General features: G+C 38.0%; 1 protein-coding gene across 1 annotated transcript; it reads right to left on the reverse strand.

The window, feature by feature from the left end:
* Nucleotides 1-1,038: 1,038 nt before the first annotated feature.
* On the reverse strand, nucleotides 1,039-2,975 carry LOC136233369 (mitochondrial import receptor subunit TOM5 homolog). The gene is made up of 2 exons (XM_066023005.1): nucleotides 2,784-2,975; nucleotides 1,039-1,339 (listed from the first exon to the last, which is right to left on the reverse strand). Exons 1-2 carry the CDS (start codon nucleotides 2,868-2,870, stop codon nucleotides 1,262-1,264), a joined length of 165 nt encoding a protein of 54 aa, XP_065879077.1. The 5' UTR covers nucleotides 2,871-2,975; the 3' UTR covers nucleotides 1,039-1,261.
* Between the last annotated feature and the right edge of the window lie 19,630 nt (nucleotides 2,976-22,605).

The raw sequence follows: 22,605 nt of genomic DNA on the forward strand, positions 1-22,605 counted from the left end.
TGATGCAATTTTACCCTTAATGTTGGAAGTCAAGAGCAATTTTACCCCTAACGTTAATGAATTGGATCAATTTGAGAAATAATTCATCAAACTGTCTACTCGGTCATGAATCTTGACATCAACACTTCACACGTGCGTCATTTTATCAGTACCAAATAACAAACATATGTTGGGATGTGAAAAAAAAATATACCGTCTTTTGTACTATTTGAAAAAAAAAATCAAAAAATTCACCGAATTTATAAATATTAATTTCCAATTCTATTATTAAATTATAAAAAACATGAAATCTTTTTTTTAACCAATTGATATGCAATTGGTGCAGAATAAAGAACAAAAATATATATGTTTTATAATAGTGTCTGAAATTGACCCGAATTATCAACGTTAGGGGTAAAATTGCTCTTGGATCCCAACATTAGGGGTAAAATTGCACCATTTTAGATGTTAGAGGTAAAATTACTCCTGATAAAAAACGTTAAGGGTATTCTTACACCTTAACCCAAAATTATTTATTTATTTTTTTGTGAAAGTTACTCAAAAATTGGTAAAATTGATTGAATTTAGTGAAAGTAAATGACACTGATTAAAATTTGGTGAAGATGACTAAAATTGACCAAAAAAAAAAAATATATATATATATACAACTTAGGAACAATTTAATATAATTAAATGAAAAAAAATGGAAAAAATGAACTGGTGGAGAGAATAAAATTGATTAAATTAAATTATTCTTAAACATTAACTTCAAGTTTTATAAAATTACATGTAAACGTGTTTAAATATAATTTGATACCAATTTAACCTAGTACGAATCTGCTGAAATTGATTGAGTGTGCTTGCATAAAAACTAGGTAGACCTAGACCGAGCTTAATCAAACATTTTATACATATAGACCCACTCTAATTTGGCCTAAGCCACCCAGATCCAACCCTCAAACAGGTGGGAATGAGATTGCAAAGGCGTTTCGGGATATCACAACACTCTCTTTTCTTAATTTAATCTATGTATTTCTTTCTGTTCAAGAAATTCTGATATTTCACCGGTGCAACCAACAATAGGATGCTTTTAATTCAACTCCATACGAATTCTATAACATATGTTGCACCAAGAAAACAAATTAACAAACTACAGTTTCTGCAACTTCAATAAAATCTAATAAAGATACCAACATAGCATGTATTCTTTCATAGGGAAAAAAAAACTAAAAACTCTTAAAGCATTTATCTTATCAGCATTGTGGTTCATCCACTCTACTCTTCATATTGCCATGAGATCACCATAATTTCGCATCACAAAAATGGATCCTGCAAACAACCCAGCAGCGCGAAGCAATTTCTGCAAGAAAATGAAACAATGCATTAATTCATGAAAAATGAAATACCTCAAATGCGATCTACATAGAAAAAGAAATGGCCTAGAATGATATCATGCTTCTGAAAACTCACTTTAGCAACATTATATGATATATCTAATTAATTCAAAGCATTTTCAGAATCCTAAAGAGGTTTGAGTCACACTTTCTTCCTCCAAAATTTTAAATGGTAGACTAATGTATAAAAAATCAGCAAATAAAACAATCAATTGTGACCTTGCTTCAATAACAATATAAAGAACGAATTCTGCTAGTACTTAGTACTTAAACACCAGTCAAAACCCCCAACAACCTTGCTTTAGTCTTGCACAATGAAAGTTTACCATATACTCATTGAGGCATAGGTTGAACAACCTACTCTTCCCATTAGGATGTTTTGCAGCAAAACAGATAATCAAAACAAAAATAACCTGATGATCTTCAATCATGATTTTTTAAGTGATGCATTGATCAAATAAAGATGTCAAGGACTAATTGCATACTACATCTCAAAATCTGAAGTAAACAAATCAAAATATGTGATACTGATCTTGGAAGTTCACAAATGCAATTATGTTTTTCAATCACTAAGAAACCGTGTATCTTGCCCTTTTAGGCTTCTATAACTACCAATGTTGCATGAAAATGAAAACGGAAACTAAAACTTGCAGTTCTCTCATAAACTAACCCCTAGAGTTCCGATTCCACAGCAACTAGATATTACAGGAGATTTACAAGACTAAAGGAAAGTCACCAACTTTGTTTCTCTAGAACAACTGAGTACAAAAACAATGATATAGATTTATAAAAAATCATGATTGAAGATCACCAGGTTATTTTTGTTTTGATTATCTGTTTTGCTGCAAAACATCCTAATGGGAAGAGCAGGTTGTTCAACCTATGCCTCAATGAGTATATGCACTTTCATTGTGCAAGACTAAAGCATGGTTGTTGGGGTTTTTGACTGGTGTTTCTAAGATTGCTTAGTAAATAACAAGTCGCATCCCTTCAAATACTGGTGCCAGTAATGCAAAAGCTTCAAACAAAATAGCTATAACCAAAGCAGAGAAGTACTAACATTTACACAATATTTCAAACTTGTTTTTTCTATACTAGCTGCAAAATCAAGACAAATTAAATCATTCAAATCCACAAATCTTACTCATTAAGCTCTAAATTAACGATCTAATAGTTTGACTCTAAATTAACGATCTAATAGTTCGACTCTAAATTAATGATCTAATAGAACATCAAGCGATACCCACAGAAAAAAACTTCGAACTGCAAGCCTAGAATAACCAATTTTAGCTCCTAGTGCCCATCGATTGCCATGAACAACAAATTTGGGAAGTTCGTTCTGAATATGGTAAAGCGAAGACCTAATTGCTATAAGTTGTGAATTAGAAGAGAATGAGGAAAAGTAGATACCACGTTGAGGGCCCAGTTCTCTTCATCAAGATATTGGGATCGACAAAAAGCTTTAAGGTTCTTCAGGGAAATAATAGAATCAGCCATCGATACAGGGAGAGAGAACAGGGGGTTGTCGCCTGTGAGTTTAGGGGTTTAGTTTAGACAAGCAAAAGAGGCTCTTCTCTTCTGGCGTGGTTGATTTTCGTGGACATTAGGGCAATAGCTATTAATTGAAGGCCTTATGAAATTACAATATAGCCACCGTTGTTTTAAAATGGTCACTCAATAAATCACTCAACTTTGTTTTGTCTTAGTTATATCAATTTCAATGGTTAAAAATATATCTATTCATGGGTTGAACCGAACCTAACCGGGGTTGACATATAATTAATTTGTCCAAATCCAATAATATCCGTACTGTATTTATATCAGGCTTGGACCGGCTAGACCTGAGTAGAGAAGAATCCCATGTATATTTCAAAATAGCATGCATATGTATGCATATACGGGGCGTTTGGTATTCTATTGGGATAGGGATAGGGATAAAGGTTGGGATAGAGATAAGGATAAATGGTTGAGATAAGGATAAAATATGATAGTCGAGAATTATTATTCAATGTTTGGTATGTGGGATATGGATGAGATAAAATAATACATTTTACTATTTTAACCTTATTTAAACTACATAATATTAATTTGAGGGATAAGATGAACTTTTCCATCCTATTAAAATCACAGGAGCTTATCTCACCTCCTTATACCACCCCCCTCCTGAGTATAGGATTTGAGGGATAAGAAGCTTATCCCTCATCCGTCTCACTCTTCTATCTCCTAAACAAACATGAGATAACTTATCTCGTGTTTTTTATCTCTATCACACCTCCTATATCCCTTCTAACAAACACCCCGATAGTGTATTACTATTATATTTTAGGGTAATTAATTTATTGGTCCCTATATTATGACAAAACACACTGTTTAGTCCATGTATTTTCAAAAACACATGGTAAGGTCCTTAACCTTTTTCTCAGTGAACTGTTTAGTCCTTCCGCCTGTTTGTTAGATTTTTTACCATTTATGACTTCGGAAATAACTAAATTACCCTTTACTATTTACCTTCAAACTTTAGAAGAGGAAATCCAATTTAGAAGAAGAAGCTATTTATATGGAGAACAAGAAAAAAAAACATACCCAATGCTTACGAATTTGAACGATTAAGAAGAAAATCAAGAAGAAGAACACTCAAAGTTGATTTCAGATGCATTAGAGTTTAAAGGAAAGGAAAATAAAGGAAAAGAAGAACGCAAATCCAAATTGACTAACAAAATCTTCATGAGAGTCTAACGACAGGGACTAAACAGTTCGCCGAGAAAAATGTTAGGGACTAATGTCACACCCGACCCTAAACGGCATCGGGTATGAACAGAAAATAGGATAACGAACGTCTAACAACCTGAAAACCGAATTTATTTTCTGATAGATCAAAATTTATTTAGACTACCTAAAGTTTGATTTAGTTATTTGGCTTGGACTCGATAATTCTATCAGGCTTCCTACGTATCCCGAACATATTTTAATATTTAAATCGGGAATCAAAGCCACGTAGTTCTACCTATTTTAGGTAGTTCTCTTAACTTATTAACTCGTTGTAACCTATTGAGACGTTAATAACATTTAACTGTATATTTCACTTTATAACTATATAATGTTATGTGGGCTTTCCGATCTGGGGGCTTCTGGTCATAAATTCACTTGGAAGCGTAATAATATTTTTGTTCGATTGGACAAAGTCTACGCTAATGTTTTAGCTCTAACTTCCTTCCCCGAGTGCTCTGTGTTGAACCTCCCGTTCCGTCATTCGGATCATTGTCCTATTTTGTTTAGACTTTTGAGAGGTAAGCATCCTAGGGGTAAGAGACCGTTCCGGTATCAGTTGGCTTGGGAGTCCCATCCTAAGTTTAAAGAGTTCGTTCATGAGAGTTGGAGACCTCATTCGTATGTACTGCAAGCTGCTGAAGGGTTCAGGAATAAGGTGCAGGGGTGGAATAGGAATGTGTTTGGGCATATTATCAGAAGGAAGAACAAGTTATTAAAGAGGATGGAGGGCATTCAACGCATGGTGGAGGGGAGGTTTGATCATAGCCTTGAGGGCCTCCTCAGAACCCTTCAGAAGGAGCTGGAGGCTGTGCTTAGACAGGAGGAGTTCCTTTGGTTCCAGAAGTCTCGGAAGTCCTGGATTAGAGATGGGGATCGTAATACCAAATACTTCCATCTCTCTACCCTGATCAGAAGGCAGAGAAATAGAATTGAGGCCATTAAGGATTCTAATGGTGATTGGGTTTATGAAGATGAGGTTATTCGGAACTTAGCCCTGGATTTCTACAGAGAGCTGTTCAAAGAGGAACCTGTTCTTTTGGAGAGAGCTCACTCTATTGCTACATTTCCTTTAATCAGTGAGGATTGTAGTCAGGAGGCCTTTCAACCTATTTCCCGAAAAGAGATTGACCAAGCTATCTTCAGCATTGGGGCTTCTAAAGCTCCTGGGATTGATGGTCTTCCGGCGGGCTTTTACCATAAGCATTGGGATGTCGTGAAGGAAGGCATCTATAATTTTGTCTTGGGGGTGTTCAGTGGTTCGAAGGATATTGAGCTGGTTAATAAAACCCTCCTGGTTCTGATTCCTAAGATTGATAAGCCTTCTTCCTTTTTGCATATGAGACCTATCAGTCTTTGTAATGTTCTTTACAAAACTGTTACAAAGATTGTGGCTAATAGAATCCGTGGCATTCTTCCTGCGATCATTTGTCAGAATCAGGGTAGCTTTGTGCCTGGTAGACAAATGATGGATAATGTGGTGATCGCCCAAGAGATGGTCCACACGATGAAGATTAGGAAGGGGAGGAAAGGCATTGTGGCTCTGAAGCTGGATTTAGAGAAGGCCTATGATCGAATTAATTGGGATTTCTTGATGGAGAGCCTTGAGAGAGCTAGAATCCCGGACAGCTGGAGAAGTTTAATTAAGGTATGTATTTCTTCTCCTATGTTTCAAGTTATGGTCAATGGGGATATGTCGGAGGAATTTTCCCCGGGCAGAGGAATCCGTCAGGGGGATCCTATGAGCCCTTTTCCTTTTTGTTATTGCTATGGAGAGGCTCTCTCACCTGATTCAGGATGCGATTGATAATGGGAGTTTCCACCCTGTGGCGATCAACAGCTTCTGTCCCCAGGTGACTCACTTATTCTTTGTAGATGATGTCCTTATCTTTCTTGAGGGTAATGAGGAGCAGTTGAGAGTCATTATGGATATTCTGGATTGTTTTTGTTCGGCCTCTGGGCAGAAGCTTAATATCCAGAAATCTAGGATGATGTGCTCTAAGAATATGAATCAGAGAGTCTGTAAGAGATTAAGTGATCTCTCAGGTATTCCTCTTACTGATTCTCTTGGGAAGTATCTGGGCGTTCCCCTCCACAGTGAGCGTGTGTCTAAAGGCTCCTTCAAAGAGACTTTGGATAAAGCTAATTCGAAGTGTGCCACTTGGAAAGCTAAGACTCTGTCTCTCACTGGCCGCCTCACGTTAATTCAATCTGTTAATTGTGCTGCTCCCAATCACATCATGCAGGCTTGTAAGCTTCCGGATCCTGTGCTTAATGATCTTGACAAGATTAACCGTAGGTTCCTGTGGGGGGAAGCTGCGGAGGGCAGGAAGATCCATCTTGTGCCTTGGAGTAAGGTTTGCCAGCCTAAAGATTCTGGAGGTCTGGGTATTAGGAAAGCAAAGGACAATAATAAAGTTTTATTAATGAAACTCCTTTGGCGTATGTGGCGAAATCCCTCCTCTCTTTGGGTTCGCCTCCTTTGTGGTAAGTATCGGAAAGACAAAATCTTCGGGGGCCCGAAAGAGAGAGTTGCTAATTGTTCCTTCCTCTGGAAAGGACTTAGTGCTGTGTTTGATGAGTTCTGCTCGGGAGTTGGCCTGGAGGTGGGGAATGGTAAGTCCATTAGTTTCTGGTTTGATAACTGGATTGGGGATAAACCGTTAATTGAGGTGTGTTCTTCCCCCCCGCCTAGTGATATACGCAACTGGAGGATTACCGATGTGGTTGACTCGGAAGGGGACTGGATCTGGTTAAAGTTTGATACTTTCTTTAGCCTTGAGACTCTCCTTAGAATGCGGGGAGTGAAGGTGAGTAATCAAGAGGAAGACTTGGATAGGCACTGCTGGGCGCTGACTAACAATGGAGTTTATTCTTGCAAATCGGCCTTTGAAGCTTTCTCTCTCTTTAGATCTGATCCTCCCTCGGATGTGTGGAAGTCGATTTGGACCCTTAAAGTTCCTTTCCGTATTAGGAGTTTCCTGTGGCTGGGCGTTAAGGACAGGCTTCTTACTAATTCGGATAGGCACAGAAGGCACTTGGCTGATTCTGGAGCTTGCAGTAGATGTAGAGGCCATGTTGAGACTTTGTGCCATGCTCTTAGAGATTGCTCTAACAGTAAAGAGGTTTGGAGGAAAATTCTCCCACACCATATTTTCTCTTCCTTCATGGCACATTCTGAGGTCGACTGGTTCTCTGATGGTGTTAGAGGAAAGTTGCTTCCATACATGGAGCATGGTGACATTTTCTTTGCTATTATCTGTCACCAAGTTTGGAAATGGAGAAACGAGGAGATTTTTGGAGATAAAACTGTTTTTATGAAAAACTTAGCTGATTTCTTCTCGAAAAAACTTTTCTCTATTATCGATAGTTTCAAAGGAGAGTCCCTTGCCAGAGCCTCTCAGTGTTGTGATGTCCATCTCGTGCGATGGAGCAGGCCAAGAGAGGGGGTTGTGAAGCTGAATACTGATGGTTCCTGCCTCAGTAACGGTAAGATTGCGGCTGGAGGTGTGCTTAGAGATGCAGGGGGCGCCTGGCTTTCTGGGTTCTCCCAGAATTTAGGGTTGGGTTCTTCCTTTTCTGCGGAGCTCTGGGCTATTCTTACTGGAATCAATCTTGCTAAAAGGCTGGGTGTTAAGAGGCTCTCTGTGGAGTCTGATAATTTGGAAGCAATCAAAATGATTTCTGAGAATCATTCTATGGGTCTTAACAGTCGCAACCTCATCAAAGCTATTAAAAGGCTTTGCTCCTCCTTTGAGTTCATAGAGTTCAGACACATTTTTAGAGAGCAGAATCGTGTTGCTGATCGCTTGGCGACGGCGGGCCATGAAGGGACGTTAAGCGTTACTACCCTTCCTGTTTCCCCTAGTTTCATATCTCCTCTTCTCTTAGAAGATAGAATTGGGGTTAGCTTCCCTAGGCTAATTCCTGGGTAGTTTGTTGTTGTTCGTTTTTCTTTTCCTTTTCTACCAAAAAAAAAAGAAGAAAATCAAGAAGAAGAACACTCAAAGTTGATTTCAGATGCATTAGAGTTTAAAGGAAAGGAAAATAAAGGAAAAGAAGAACGCAAATCCAAATTGACTAACAAAATCTTCATGAGAGTCTAACGACAATGACTAAACAGTTCGCCGAGAAAAACGTTAGGGACTAATGTCACACCCGACCCTAAACGGCATCGGGTATGAACAGAAAATAGGATAACGAACGTCTAACAACCTGAAAACCGAATTTATTTTCTGATAGATCAAAATTTATTTAGACTACCTAAAGTTTGATTTAGTTATTTGGCTTGGACTCGATAATTCTATCAAGCTTCCTACGTATCCCGAACATATTTTAATATTTAAATCGGGAATCAAAGCCACGTAGTTCTACCTATTTTAGGTAGTTCTCTTAACTTATTAACTCGTTGTAACCTATTGAGACGTTAATAACATTTAACTGTATATTTCACTTTATAACTATATAATGTTATATATATAACTCATTTTGTCAAAACGAATCAAATCAAATGAACGTTCCGTTTATCATCAAAACGAATCAAATCGAATAAACGTTTTATCAAAACGAATCAAATCGAATAACGTTTTATCAAAACGAATCAAATCGAACAATGTTTCATCAAAACGAATCAAATCGAACAACGTTTCATCAAACGCAGTCAAATCGAACAACGTTTCATCAAACGCAGTCAAATCGAACAACGTTTCATCAAACCGATACTTTATCAAACCAAATTCATAATCAAATAAACGTAAAATTATATTTCAAATCATCAAGCATTTTCAAAACGTAGTACAAAATTTGAGTGCGTGTCCATCCTCGAATTCCACCTGTGTAGCTTGTCATAACATCAATTATATCAATAATCGAGATATCTCATTTATATCTCGCCTTGCCTAACGTTAGGACTACCAGCCGTGCACTCTGGCCATACCGCCTTTAGGTATGGTCTTACAACTTACAATCCCTACACCGGGCAATCCTAGATGGACAAAACCATTTTAACTTTCAAAATATCACAACTCATAAAAATCACATTTGGACTTCAGTCCAAAATAATAACAACAAAAATCGCAACAACTTTCTCAATCCAATCCAAAAACAATTCGTAGAAAATAGTCAAATTCATTTTCCAGTCCAAATCGAGAGTATTCAAATATTTTTAATAACAATTAGAACCAAAAGTATTCACAATCACTGAAATACATTTAAAACTATTTTTAAACCAAATACTTTTCTGAGACTTATTTTTATCTATCACCGGAATAGTTACGTGTAATACTAAACCGATATCGTTAGTTCAGACCGAAGGTTCAATTAGACTCGTTACGGGTCATAAGTCTACTTGGACTAATTTTAAATTCAAATTCTTGTATAAATTTTATATTCGACTCTATACCGATTCTACTTGGCAAATATCGGTATTAGTCCTTCTATTTTCAACGTATTTTAATTCTAAGCCGACTTGATTATTTTGGACCGGTATACTTTTAAACTCCTTACACGACTAAAAGTCTGAATACGAAATTCCACTTCGATAAATCTAAATGACAATTAGTCTAAAATATATACTTTATTAGTAATTGATAGACGCTAAATAAATCTATTCAAATTTGACGAGTACTATCGAAACCAAACTTACTCGAAACCATACCTACAATATTTTAACAATAATTTAGGTATAAAATTTCGTTACCGAAATGTCTTCGTTGATCACCGAAAATTTATCGTTGTTCCGTTAACAGCTGCCGGATTATGCCACTCCCCCTATCAATTCCCCGTATATCTCCCTCTATGTCTCTCTATCTCCCTTCTCTCTTTTTTTTTCACTTATATGTATCAAGGTTCATCTCCCCCTTTTCTATTCCATCTAATCTCATATACAGTAAAACCTCTATATAGGAATACGTTTGGGACCGGACAATTTGTATAACAATTGGGAGGTTATTCTTATATAGAGTTAAAGTTTATAAATTTAATGTTTAGCATATCAAGTCTACGAGTTTTATTTCCAATACCTAAAGAATTGGAAGAGTTTTGAGTTGAGTTTTCAATACATAAAGAAAAGAGTTTTATGGGAAAATGGTAAGAATTTATAGTTAAAGTTGAAATTTGTGTGCCAACTCATATTTAATCTCAATAATTTTTTAATTTTTTAATAAATTTTGTTTAAATCCTTAATAAATATATACATTATTTACATAATTATTCCTATATAGAGGTATAGTTTCTAAAGGTGGAACTTGGATTATGTATAACAATTAACATTTGGGAGGTTATTCTTATTTATAACCGGTCCAAGTTGGGACCGAAATTTTTTATAACAAATTGGAAGTTATTCTTATATAGAGTATTCCTATATAGAGGTTTTACTGTATAAAAGCTTTTAAAATGAGTGACAAGTAGGCTGTATAGCGGAGGATTGACATCTAGTCTAAACGTGTCAATTACCCAGGTAATTTAATTTCTTTCTTTTTTATTTTTTTTATCTTTTTTTAATCATAAACGTAAATATCAATTTGAAGTTTAGTGGAGGATTAATATATTAATATATATACATGTGATGTTTCAAGAGTTAATATGTTAATTTCAAAATATTAATTAAGGTCCTTTACATTTAAGATTTAACCCAAACTTTTAAATTTATACCTAAAAATACTAAATTAAACCCAAGAAATTAAACCATATTAATTAATACTATAAAGATTATATTACAAGATATATCAAAAATTAGAATTTTAGATACGGACGTTACAACTAAACAGTTCATCGAGAAAATGGTTAGGAAGTTTATCATGTGTTTTTTAAAATACAGGGACAAAACAGTGTGTTTTGTCAAAATATAGGGACTAATAAATTAATTACCCTATATTTTATTTGAATTAAAAAAAACTTTAATATATTAAATATTAACCTAAAATACTTTTTTAATAAAATAATTTTATATAATACGAAAACGGGCCGGATTGGGCCGGACTTGGGATTTTGAGGCAAATCTCAAGCCCAACCCATTTGATGTGTGGGCTTGAACGGGTCTGATCAGACTGGGTCAAACATAAAATATATAAGTCCAAGTCCAACCAATAAAGATGGGTTTGAACGGGTTGGACGGGCCAGCATGTTCTTGAATATGTCTAGTTAAAAGACGTCGAAATAATGACATGAGTGACTTAGATCTCTGATCGAAACGTAATGTGATAGTTGTTGAAACACCTTTCCACAAGATTTTGATTTGACAAAATCATTTAAGTTTAATCCATGATTAAGAGACAATTAAATTTAAGTGTTTTGATTTAATTGTACTAATCCGTTTGTTCAATATTGAGTATAAACATAAATGCAAAAGGAAATAAAGATTAAGACAGGACAAAGTTAGCATGAGAACACAATACAAGCTGAGTGAAGAGCAACTCAGCACAAGAGAAGATAAGTCATCTTCAAAACAACAGCTTAAGAATGAAGCTGATCAAAGAAGCTGAGTGGAACGAAGCTCAGTATAAAAGAAGTCTGCTTCAGAACTAGATCTTGCAGAACGAAGCTGACCATGGAAGCTGAGTGAAAAAAAGAACTCAGTATGAGATTTGGTGACAATCAAAGACATGACTATCGAAGTGAAGCTGAATGATCTTCAGGACAGCATGAATGATCCGTTAGCTAAAAGACAAATCTGACAACTGTCTGCACCAATAATTGAAGCCTTGGAATTACGCAAAAGCCAAATTCTGAGATGCATGGGTCAACTGTTCGTTGCTATAAGACAAACTGCCGCAAGAAGACAAAGCCTGTAGGAAGAAGACAAGCCTGACATTTGAAGATATCAGAAAACAAGATTAGCCTGCACATCTGAAGCTGACCAGATGGTTGTCCCCCAAAAGAGCCGTTTTGGATTCAACGGACAAATCAAATTCAAATCATTTAATCCTCAAAATACAACTATAAATGGACAAGCAATCCTCTTGGATCATTGCCGAATCACAGAATATACAAGAGAGAAAAATACAAGCTCAAAGCACTCAAAAACAAGAAAGAAATCTTACACCAACTTTCTATTCCTGTGTAAATGCTAGATTGATTGTTTTGTAATCATCTAAAGTGTTCTTTAGCTGAAAAATAGCAAATTGTATCAATTGTGAATTGAGAGTGTTGTGCTGAGTATTTGGTTATAAATACTCAGTGGTAGAGAAATCTAGGTGCTGGGTTGTAGCACTTAGTAGGAGTTGAGTAGACGAATAGAGGAAGGTACTCTTGCATATTCAACTGCCTTGTAACCGGTTTGTGCTCTACCTTTAAAGAGCTCAGTATTGGATTCTAAAAGTCCGGAGGAGTCTGGGGACTGGACGTAGGCGGAGAGGCCGAACCAGGATAAGTGATACTGAGTAATTTCTAATTCTCTTAATATATATATATGTGCATGTGTTGCTTGTTATATTTACTCATCATATAAACTATTTAAAGCCGACACTGAGTAAATTAGAGTGCTGAGTTGGAAGCTGACCACAAAAGTGTCAATTCCCAACTCACAAGTGAAACAGTCTTAGTCAACATCTGACTAAATCTGTCTTACACTAAGATCGGCTAAGTTGACCAAAGCTGAGTTAATAAACTCACCAAAATTATCAAGTCAGCAAGATTAATTAGCGAAAAAGTTACATTAGTTCCTAACCCCCCCTTGGAACTAATCACATGGGACCAACAAGTGGTATGAGAGCCTAAGCTCACTACTCAAAGATATAACTATCTTGAGCTGGTCCCTAATAAATGGCTGAGAACAGCACTCGTTTCCTTCCCGGGAATCAAACAACACAGATACTCCCTGAGGGATTATCAATTAGTCGGCCTCCCCTATTCTTTGGATCTAATTATACATTCTGGAAGAATAGGATGAAGAACTTTATTCAAGCCACAAACATGAGTGCATGGCTTGCAATAGTTCAAGGCTTATATGTGCCATATAAAACTGTTAACAATGAGAAAGTTGTTAAGAGTGAAACTGAGTGGTCAGAAGATGACCTTAGAAAACTTCAAAACAATGCTTCGGCTATCAATATGCTTCACTGTGCTTTAGATACTGCAGAATACAATAAGATTTCAGGTTGCGAGTCAGCACAGGAGATTTGGAAAAAGCTTGAAGTAACCTACAAAGGCACAAGCAAGGTCAAGGAATCAAAAGTAAATCAGCATATGAGATTATACGAGCTGTTCGAGATGAATGATAATGAGGACATCTCGGGAATGAACGCTAGATTTACCAACATTATAAATGAGCTGAAAAGACTTGGAAAGAACTTCACCGAGGAAGAACAGGTGAAGAAGATCTTGAGAAGTCTTCCCAAAAGCTAGCAGGCCAAAAAGACTGCAGTGGAGGAAGCTCAGGACCTGACTACGTATAAGTACGACGAGCTGATCGGATCGTTGCTGACTCATGAGATATCAATGAAAAACTTTGAAGAAAAAGAGAAGTCAGAAGACAAGAAACAAAAATCACTTGTCATGAAAGATGACTCCACCGAAGCTGACTCGTCTGATGATGAGGAAATGGCAATGTTCACCAAGAAGATGAAGAAGCTGTTTAGGAAGAATGATAGGAACAGCAAAAGGCCATTCAGAAGAAATGACAAATACAAAGCTGAGCCCAGCGACAACAAATATAAGAAGGACAGCTCAAAGCCTGTCACATGTTTCGAGTGCCACCAAACTGGGCACATCAAGTCAAGTTGTCCCATGCTGAAGAAAGACAAGAAGGGCAGCAGAAAGGCTATGGTAGCCACATGGAGTGATAGTGATGAGTCAACCTCATCAGAAGCTGATGCAAATGAAATAGCAAATATATGCTTCATGGCCGATGATGCTGACCGCACTTATTTTGAGCAAGCTGACCTCTCTGATGAAACTGACCAGGAGGAACACAATAATGAGGTAACATCCTTGCTTTTGCTTAGAAATGAGATGATAAACGCCCTGAGTGATTTATATGCGCTAACTAAAAAGTGCAATAAGAAAGTAAAGGCACTCAGCAGGCGGTGTGATGAGATTGAAGAGGTCAAGCTGAGTGACCTCCGATATCTTCTCCAAGACAACTCAACTTTGCATAGTAACATAGAACTTATGCATAAGTTTGTCTCGGAGGTCCAATCAGATTCAAAGAAACTGAAAAAGGATGTCACTACCCTACAGAGCCAAATAAGAGGCTCAAATAAAAATAAATCCCATGCTAAGTACTCAAGTACTAGTCAGCATAAACAGTTCACGCAGTGTGACTGTTGCGGGGAAAAGGGGCACACAAGAGAAGTGTGTTTGTATAATAAGCGGATTGTCCAATGTGACTTCTGCGGAAAAAAAGGATATACCACTAAGGTATGTTGGCATGCTCAGCACAATAATGCTGACCACACTCAACATCACCCTCAAAGGGAAATTCACTGTGACTTCTGTGGCAAAAGTGGCCACACTATAAAAATATGTCGTCATAAACTAAAATATGACTTTGCACCTGTTTATGCTAACAAACGAGGACCCAAAAAGAATTGGGTACCTAAAGATGAATAGTCTAAAATGCAGGTGAGCCTGAGATGCGTGGAGAAATCAAAACTGTGGTATATAGACAGCGCATGCTTGAGGCACATGACTGGTGATGAAACTCAATTCATCACACTAGAGCTTAAACGAGGTGGAAGTGTAAGCTTTAGAGACAAAAAGAAGGGTAAGATAGTCGGCACAGGTACTATCGGAGGTAACCCTGCTATTGAGTCAGTCTCCTTAGTTAAAGGTCTCAAATACAATCTGTTGAGTGTAGCTCAGCTTTGCAAGAGCGGCAGAAAGGTTGTATTTGATGATACTTAGTGTCAAATACTCGGGGGAAAAACAAACGAATTGATTTTAACTGCCCCTCGTGTAGACAATGTATACATGCTGAGTTTAGAAAAACAGTTTTCTAAAAATATATGCTTAGTGTCTAAAGAGGATAACTCCTGGCTATGGCATAGAAGACTTGGTCATGTAAGCATGGACCTTCTTGCCAAATTAGCTAGAAAGCAACTAGTTGAGGGATTGCCCAAACTTAAATTTGAAAAAGATCAATTGTGTAATGCTTGTCAGTAAGGTAAACAAACTAAGAAGTCATTTCAAAGTAAAAATATTGTCTCAACCAAGAGACCATTGGAATTACTACACTTGGATCTTTTCGGACATGTCCAGCCACTCAGCTTGGGAGGTAAGAAATTTTCCTTAGTCATTGTAAACGATTTCTCTCGGTACACTTGGATCATCTTGCTGAGTAGCAAGGATGAAACATTTGAGATGTTCACAACATTGATTAAGAAACTTGAAAATGACAAATACCTAAAAGTAGCTCATATTAGAAGTGACAATGATGGAGAATTCAAAAACCAACAGTTTGATGAATTCTGTGAAGCCAGTGGTATTGACCACAATTTCTCTGCTCCTAGAACACCTCAACAGAATGGGGTTGTTGAAAGGAAGAATAGAACAATTGTCGAAATAGCTAGGACAATGCTGAGTGAAAATAGGCTTCCAAAGTATTTCTGGGTGAAGCTGTCCACACAACATGCTACATTCTCAATAGGGCTTTAGTTAGACCTATTCTTAAGAAAACCCCATATGAACTTTGGAAAGGACAAAAGCCCAATATTGGCTACTTTCGTGCCTTTGGGTGTAAATGTTTTATACTCAACACAAAAGATAATCTTGCAAAATTTGATGCCAAAGCTGACGAAGCAATCTTTTTAGGGTACTCAACTAACAGCAAAGCATATAGGGTGTATAATAAATAAACTCAGGTTGTAGAAGAGTCTTTCCATATTGAGTTCAATGAAGCTGACCCTGCAGGAAAGTCAACTCAGCTCGATGAAGATGAATCAAGCTCAGCTTTCGCTGATCAAAATGGAGCCTCTGAGTCATCAATACAAGGGTTGACCAAAGGTAAGCAAGAAATTGAAATAACCTTTGCTGACTAATCTATTCCTGTAGAGATTATAGAAACATATGTTCCAAACAACTCAACATTGCCCAAAGAAATAAAAATCCCAATGTTGATGCTGCTGACAACAAGCTGATGACAAGAGATCAGCTTAGGAAGTATCTCAGCAATGTTGCCTTCGTCTCAATGCATGAGCCAAAGAATTTCATTGATGCTGAGCACGATGAATATTGGATCAACGCTATGCAAGAAGAGCTTGATCAATTCACAAGAAATGAGGTATGGGATTTAGTACCTAAACCTAGGAATCAAAAGACCATAGGAACTAAGTGGGTTTTTAGAAATAAATTAGATGAGCAAGGCAACGTAGTCAGAAATAAAGCCTGACTTGTAGCCCAAGGCTATAGTCAGCAAGAGGGCATTGACTACAGTGAAACCTTTGCACCCGTTGCTAGGTTAGAAGCTATACATATACTGTGTGCCTATGCTAGTTTTATGAACTTTAAATTATATCAAATGGATGTTAAAAGTGCATTTCTTAATGGCTTTATAAACGAGGAGGTATATGTTAGTCAGCCTCCAGGGTTTGAAGATCCAAAATTTCCAAACCAAGTTTATAAACTCAAAAAGGCCCTATATGGCCTAAAGCAAGCTCCAAGAGCTTGGTATGAGAGGTTGACCAACTTCCTGCTGACCAGGAATTATATCAGAGGCAAAGCTGACACAACCTTGTTCATTAAGAAAAATGGTAAAAATACCCTACTTGCACAAATTTACGTAGATGACATAATTTTTGGTGCTACTGACGATTCTATGTGCAAAGAGTTTAGTAAACAGATGCAAACTGAGTTCAAAATGTCTATGATGGGGCGAACTCAACTTCTTCCTTGGACTTCAAATCAAGCAAGGTAAGAATGGCATCTTCATTAGTCAGTCTAAGTACGCCAAAGAAATGCTAAAGAAGTTTGATATGGAAGAATGTAAACCCATATCAACCCCAATGGGTACTGACACTGTTCTTTGTGCTGACGAGAAAGGTAAGTCTGTAGACAGCAGGTTATATCGAGGTATGATAGGCTCTTTACTTTATCTTACTGCCAGTAGACCTGACATTCAGTACTCAGTATGTTATTGCGCAAGATATCAAGCTGACCCCAGGGAATCTCACTTAATAGCTGTAAAAAGAATTTTCAGATATTTGCAGAGCTCAGTTAATGCAGGTTTATGGTATCCAAATACAAGTGACTTCACACTGATTAGATATACTGATGCTGACTATGGACGAGATAAGCTAGAACGAAAAAGCACTTCAGGAGGATATCAATTCCTAGGAAGCTATCTGGTTTCGTGGTTTAGTAAGAAGCAGTCATCAGTAGCCTTGTCTACAACTGAAGTTGGGTACGTTGCTGCTGGAAGCTGTGTGGCCCAAGTCCTATGGATTAAGCAACAGCTTGAGGATTATGGTGTCAAAATCGAAACAATAGAGGTCAAATGTGACAACAAGAGTGCCATAGACTTATCTAAGAATCCAATCCAACACAGCAGGATGAAGCATGTCAGCATAAGGCATCACTTCATCAGAGATCATGTACTCAAGGGTGAGATCAAGCTGACCTACGTATCAACAAATGAACAACTTGCGGATATCTTTACGAAGCCCTTGGCTCATGAGCAATTTAACATATTAAGGGAAGCTATCGGTATGTCTAATCCTCTTCAATAATTCTATGTGCTTAATTGAATGTTGAGTGATTACCATGCTGAGTAATTTGTGATAAATTAGTAACTGTTGCATGCTGAGTTAAAAATGACATGAAATCACCCTATGCTGAGTAGACATACATGTTGAGTGATTATCCTAAGCTAAGTTACTAGTCCCACAAACAACTATCCTACGTAAAACTGACTACTCAGAATCCCAAACGTTTGATATTCTTAATGTTGAGTAAAACCCATTTAAAACATTAAATGCTAGCACACGTATTAATAGCCACCTAGGATAATGTAAGCATTAATTAGAAAACCCATGCGCCGAACGTGTCATAAATGCCAGAATCTCTGTCGGTTGATCATCTCGAGGTAAAACAGCTAGTTCAACGAATAGGATCAATTCGCACCTCTATAAATAGTGGAAGAATTCCCACTTAGAACTCCTTACACTAAAAAATTCTTGGCATTCAAATTTCTCTCTCTCAAAAACCCAAATCCTCTCAAAGAATTCGTAATCATGACGGATTCCCAAAATCTCTCCGGTGGTGGTTGTAACGACGACCACACCGACGAAAACCCTAAGTCTCCTCCTCAGCAGGAGTATAGCAAGACTCCCATAAAAGAACTGGGTCAGCATGACCAAACCCCAAACAAGAACCCTAAAACTGACCTCGCAACCTCTTCAAAGAAGAAGAAGAAAAAGAAGGACAAGCAGCCCAATGAAAAATTCTTTGTTAAAGTATATCCGAGCGTAAAGAATCATGAGGTTCTTCGATGTCGATGGTTCTCTCCAAGCTTCATAACAGATGAGCAACCGTTCTGTGAATGGATTGAGAAAAATGAATGGGCTGGACTCTTTTCACTACCTAGTAGAACCTACCCTAGGTTAGTACGGGAATTTTACTCCAACCTCTGTGTTGATGGAAATGATGCTGACCATCTGGTAACCCACGTTAAAGGTAAGAAGCTAACGATTACCCCATCCTATCTCGCAACCTTACTAAATCTGCCAAACACGGGAACAGAATTCAGGACCACTAAGGAAAAGCTTGACCACATTGCAACGTTTTGTAAACCAGCGAAACACAAAGGAGAAATACCCAGTACATGCATGGGTCAAAATCAAAAGATGGCTCACTATCTCCTGACTAACTTCATCTTCCCAAAAATTAACTCAGCATCATCAGCTTCAAATTTCGAGCAGTACTTCATTTGGCACATGCTGACCTACAACCCTCTCAACATGCCCGTATTTCTGGTAGGAGCACTTCAACGGAGTACTATCAAGCTCAGGATGGGTTCTCTTATAACCAGATTTCTCGAAGATCATCAAATCGACTTGATTAATGAAACAGAAACCTGCGGAACTGAAATCACGGCTGCCTTGTTGTTTGGGTTAGTATATGACCAACCCATCAAGCCCAAGAAGGGAAAAGGGGTCATCGAGGAAACTCAGGAGGAAGTTGATGATGAGCAACCTTATGAAGAGAACATCGCCATAGCTAAACCTACTGATCAAACCAAGCGAGAGAAGAAACGGAAAACAATCCAAACCAGCTCAAAAGATGTTGATGTTGTTCCAAAGAAAATCTGGATTGTCTCAAAGGGGAAGAAAGTTGATGCTGAGCAGGGTAAGTCAGCAGAGAAAAGAAAGAGGCAAGATGAGCCTGAGGAACTAGAAAGTGAGGAAACCCCTCTGAAGAAGAAGAAGAAAACTTCTGATCTGAGTCCAGTTGATGTTGTCCCTCTTGGTTTTGCAGTTCCTGATGATTCCCACTTTATAAGAAGCCAAAAGATTGACCTTGAGCAAATCCCTGCTGATCAAGAAGAACTAAGAAACAATGCAGGTCAGCATGATAATGATGAGGATGTTGAGCAACATCAAGAAGCTCATACTGAGCAAGAACAAACAGGGAATATTGAGCAAGTTGAAAATCCAGCTGTACAGAGTAAGACAGTTGATGCTGAGCTCACAGAGCAAGAAATAGTCATCGAAGGTCTTGATAGGGGTCAAAAACCCCTATCTTTGGGTACAGTTTTAGAACGGTTTTTAGCGTTATTTAGTTAATAAGCGAGTAATTCTCGCATTTAAATGCTTTTGTGTGAGTTAGTTAGAATTGGAAATGTTTTATTTACTTTTCGTTGTTCAGGCTCGTTTTATGATCAATTTAGGCAAATACGGCCAAAATGGCATGCATATTATAATTCCGTTATTTTTTGAAGCTAATTGATCCGTCAAAAGTCGCACCAAACGAAGCGTTTGCTCAAAATAAGCGATTGGCGAGTCAATTTAGCCTTTGGACTAATGTTGTTTGGAGTTTATGTGCATGTGCAGGTTAAAACATGATCAATTTCAGGCAAAAATCGTGTCTCGGGGACCCCCGGCAGTCGCTCGGCGAATTGAGCATCGGTGAGCAGCCCAGGCGCTGCTCGGCGAGCTGCCCAGGCACTGCCCAGGCACTGTGCCTGCTCGCCGAGCAGGCTGTGCCTGCTCGCCGAGCAGCTCGCCCTGCTCGCCGAGCAGACCTGCGGGAATTGGTCAAAAAGACCAATTCCGCCCCCACGACAACACGATGGACCCCACGACTTCCTACCTGCATAAGGACACGAAAATAGGTCAAGAAAAGGGCTCGAGCCACGCCTATAAATAGGGTTTTTCCAATGTAATTAGATATCTTTTATCTTTTGAGAAATCCTCTCCACCTCCTCCATATCCTTCAAACCTCCATTAAAGACACCTCCGAAGCTCTGCTCACCGAGGATTGCTCAAGCTCCATCCTTAAGTCCTAGGAAGACGCCTGCATTGGTAGACAGGTTCCCTGAAAGGGATTTTTCTTCTTTTACATTCTGTCTAGCCTCTGATACATGTTATGAATCCTAGGCTCATTGTAACTTCGTGACAATACTTTCATCTTTGATATATATTATGGTTTTTGTTCATTCAATTGTTTTAATGCTTTAACCTTTGTCTTACACTTTGTCTGATTGGTTTAACTCATTCGATAATCCCAAAATCAAGTTGGCACATATTGCGAGCTGAATCTGACCTAGTCAGTGCCTATAGGATTGACGACCCTATAGAAGATTAAGCCCAAATTGTTGAGCCTTAGAGCTAGTTCGGCCTTACAAGGGAATCACGAACTAGGGACTTTAGGAGGATAGGTTGGGTTAATCGCCTCGGACACAAGTGACTTAGGTTTTAATTCAATTGCTTAAACAACCTACTTTCATTATCATCGTATCCCTTCATGTTCCTTCGGATGATTGCATTGGTAAAAGATCACTTATGAGTAGTTTAACTTAATTAGGGATAGAGTAACTTAATTAGGCGTAGAATAACTTAGTTAGAATCGGATAACTTAGCTAGGAGTAGTATAATCCAACCTAGGAGTAGATTAACTTAAGAAAAACCAACTCAAAACCCCCTAAGCCTAGATAACACCTAAAACTAAGTAACTCGATACTTGCAGAAATAAATCCTGTGGACGATACCTGGACTTTCTAGAATTTTATTACTTGATAACGACGGGGTACACTTATCCCTAAGATCGGCCTCACTCCACAACCGTGTGAGGCCGCGTCAAGTTTTTGGCGCCGTTGCCGGGGATTTATTTCTTCTGCAATATCGAACCAAAGGTCGATTTGTTAGTTTAGGCATTCATTGTAAATATTCTTTGTTTATATCGTCTATACTTGTTGATATATAATTCCTTTATACTTTTCTATACTTGTTCATATCTGTATACTGTTACTTATCAACTTTTGTGCTAGAGCTTCACTTTTTCTCAGCATTCTCTGATCAATGAATTGGCAAGAAAAAGTCGAGTGGCAAGCTCAAAAGTTTACTATCCCATCAAGACAATACATTCATGCCCTGGAGAATGAGGCTCCCAATCCCTCCATGGCCGACTTAAATGAGAAAATGGATATCTTGATGGCGAAACTGAGCCTCAACACCAATGAAAGTGTAAGTTTTGTGGGTAATCACCAAAGGTATAATTCTAACCCCAATTCTTACAGCTTTTATGGTAGTGATTGGAGGAGACCTCAACACTCAAATATGTCTTACGAGAACCCTAACATGTTGAGGCCTCCAAATAGGTTTGTTAATGAGCACATGGAAAACGAATTGGGAATGTTCCCTTACGAACAAGCAAGCCAAGTTCCTCCACAATCCTCTAGCTCACGAGATGAGGTGTTGTACCTTTTGAAAGGAATATCAGCCCGACTTACAATCAACGAGGAGGTTTGCAAGGACTTGAGCAACCAATTGGCTTAAATAAACCATGAGATGCAAGAGCAATCCCGAGATGCTCTCTCAGGCATAAAGGAAAACATAGAAATCCCACAAAGGGAATCAGCTCAAGCCATCTCCTTGAGGAATGACAAAAAGGTAGAACCAAGTCCACTATCACATGCATCACTCGAGGTAAGTGAGGAACCGGAAGCGGTAAGCAACCCCGGTTCAAAATCTGAAATTCTAAATCATGTGATAGAGATAAAAAATCAAATCAAAACTTGTGTATCTCAACTACCTTTTCCTCAAAAATTAGAAAAGTTTAGGTTGGCTTCATGCTCAGAAGTTTTCATTCTCTTCGACCTACCAAGAGAATCCAAAAGGGAGCAAACCAAACTTTTTCATAATATGTTTAAATTCGACCTCCTGCTTTCATTAAACTTATTAGAGGCTCTTAATCCGTTTTGTAGGTACGGGTTATTTGTTAAGGAGTTCGAGTTCCTAACGCGAGTAGAAGCATACACCTAGGCGGGAATTCTATGTCGAGCTCACCGACTATAACGTAGCGCTTCTTGGGAGGC

The sequence above is a fragment of the Euphorbia lathyris genome, chromosome 1 (genome assembly GCF_963576675.1).
Source record: "Euphorbia lathyris chromosome 1, ddEupLath1.1, whole genome shotgun sequence".
NCBI lineage: Eukaryota > Viridiplantae > Streptophyta > Magnoliopsida > Malpighiales > Euphorbiaceae > Euphorbia > Euphorbia lathyris.

Bases quoted from the DNA above. Each gene is read 5' to 3' on its own strand.
- LOC136233369 (XM_066023005.1), bottom strand. From the start codon at position 2,870: ATGGCTGATTCTATTATTTCCCTGAAGAACCTTAAAGCTTTTTGTCGA. The intron at 1,340-2,783 runs GTATCTACTTTT...ATTTTCTTGCAG, and splicing joins AGAACTGGGCCCTCAACGTG to AAATTGCTTCGCGCTGCTGG.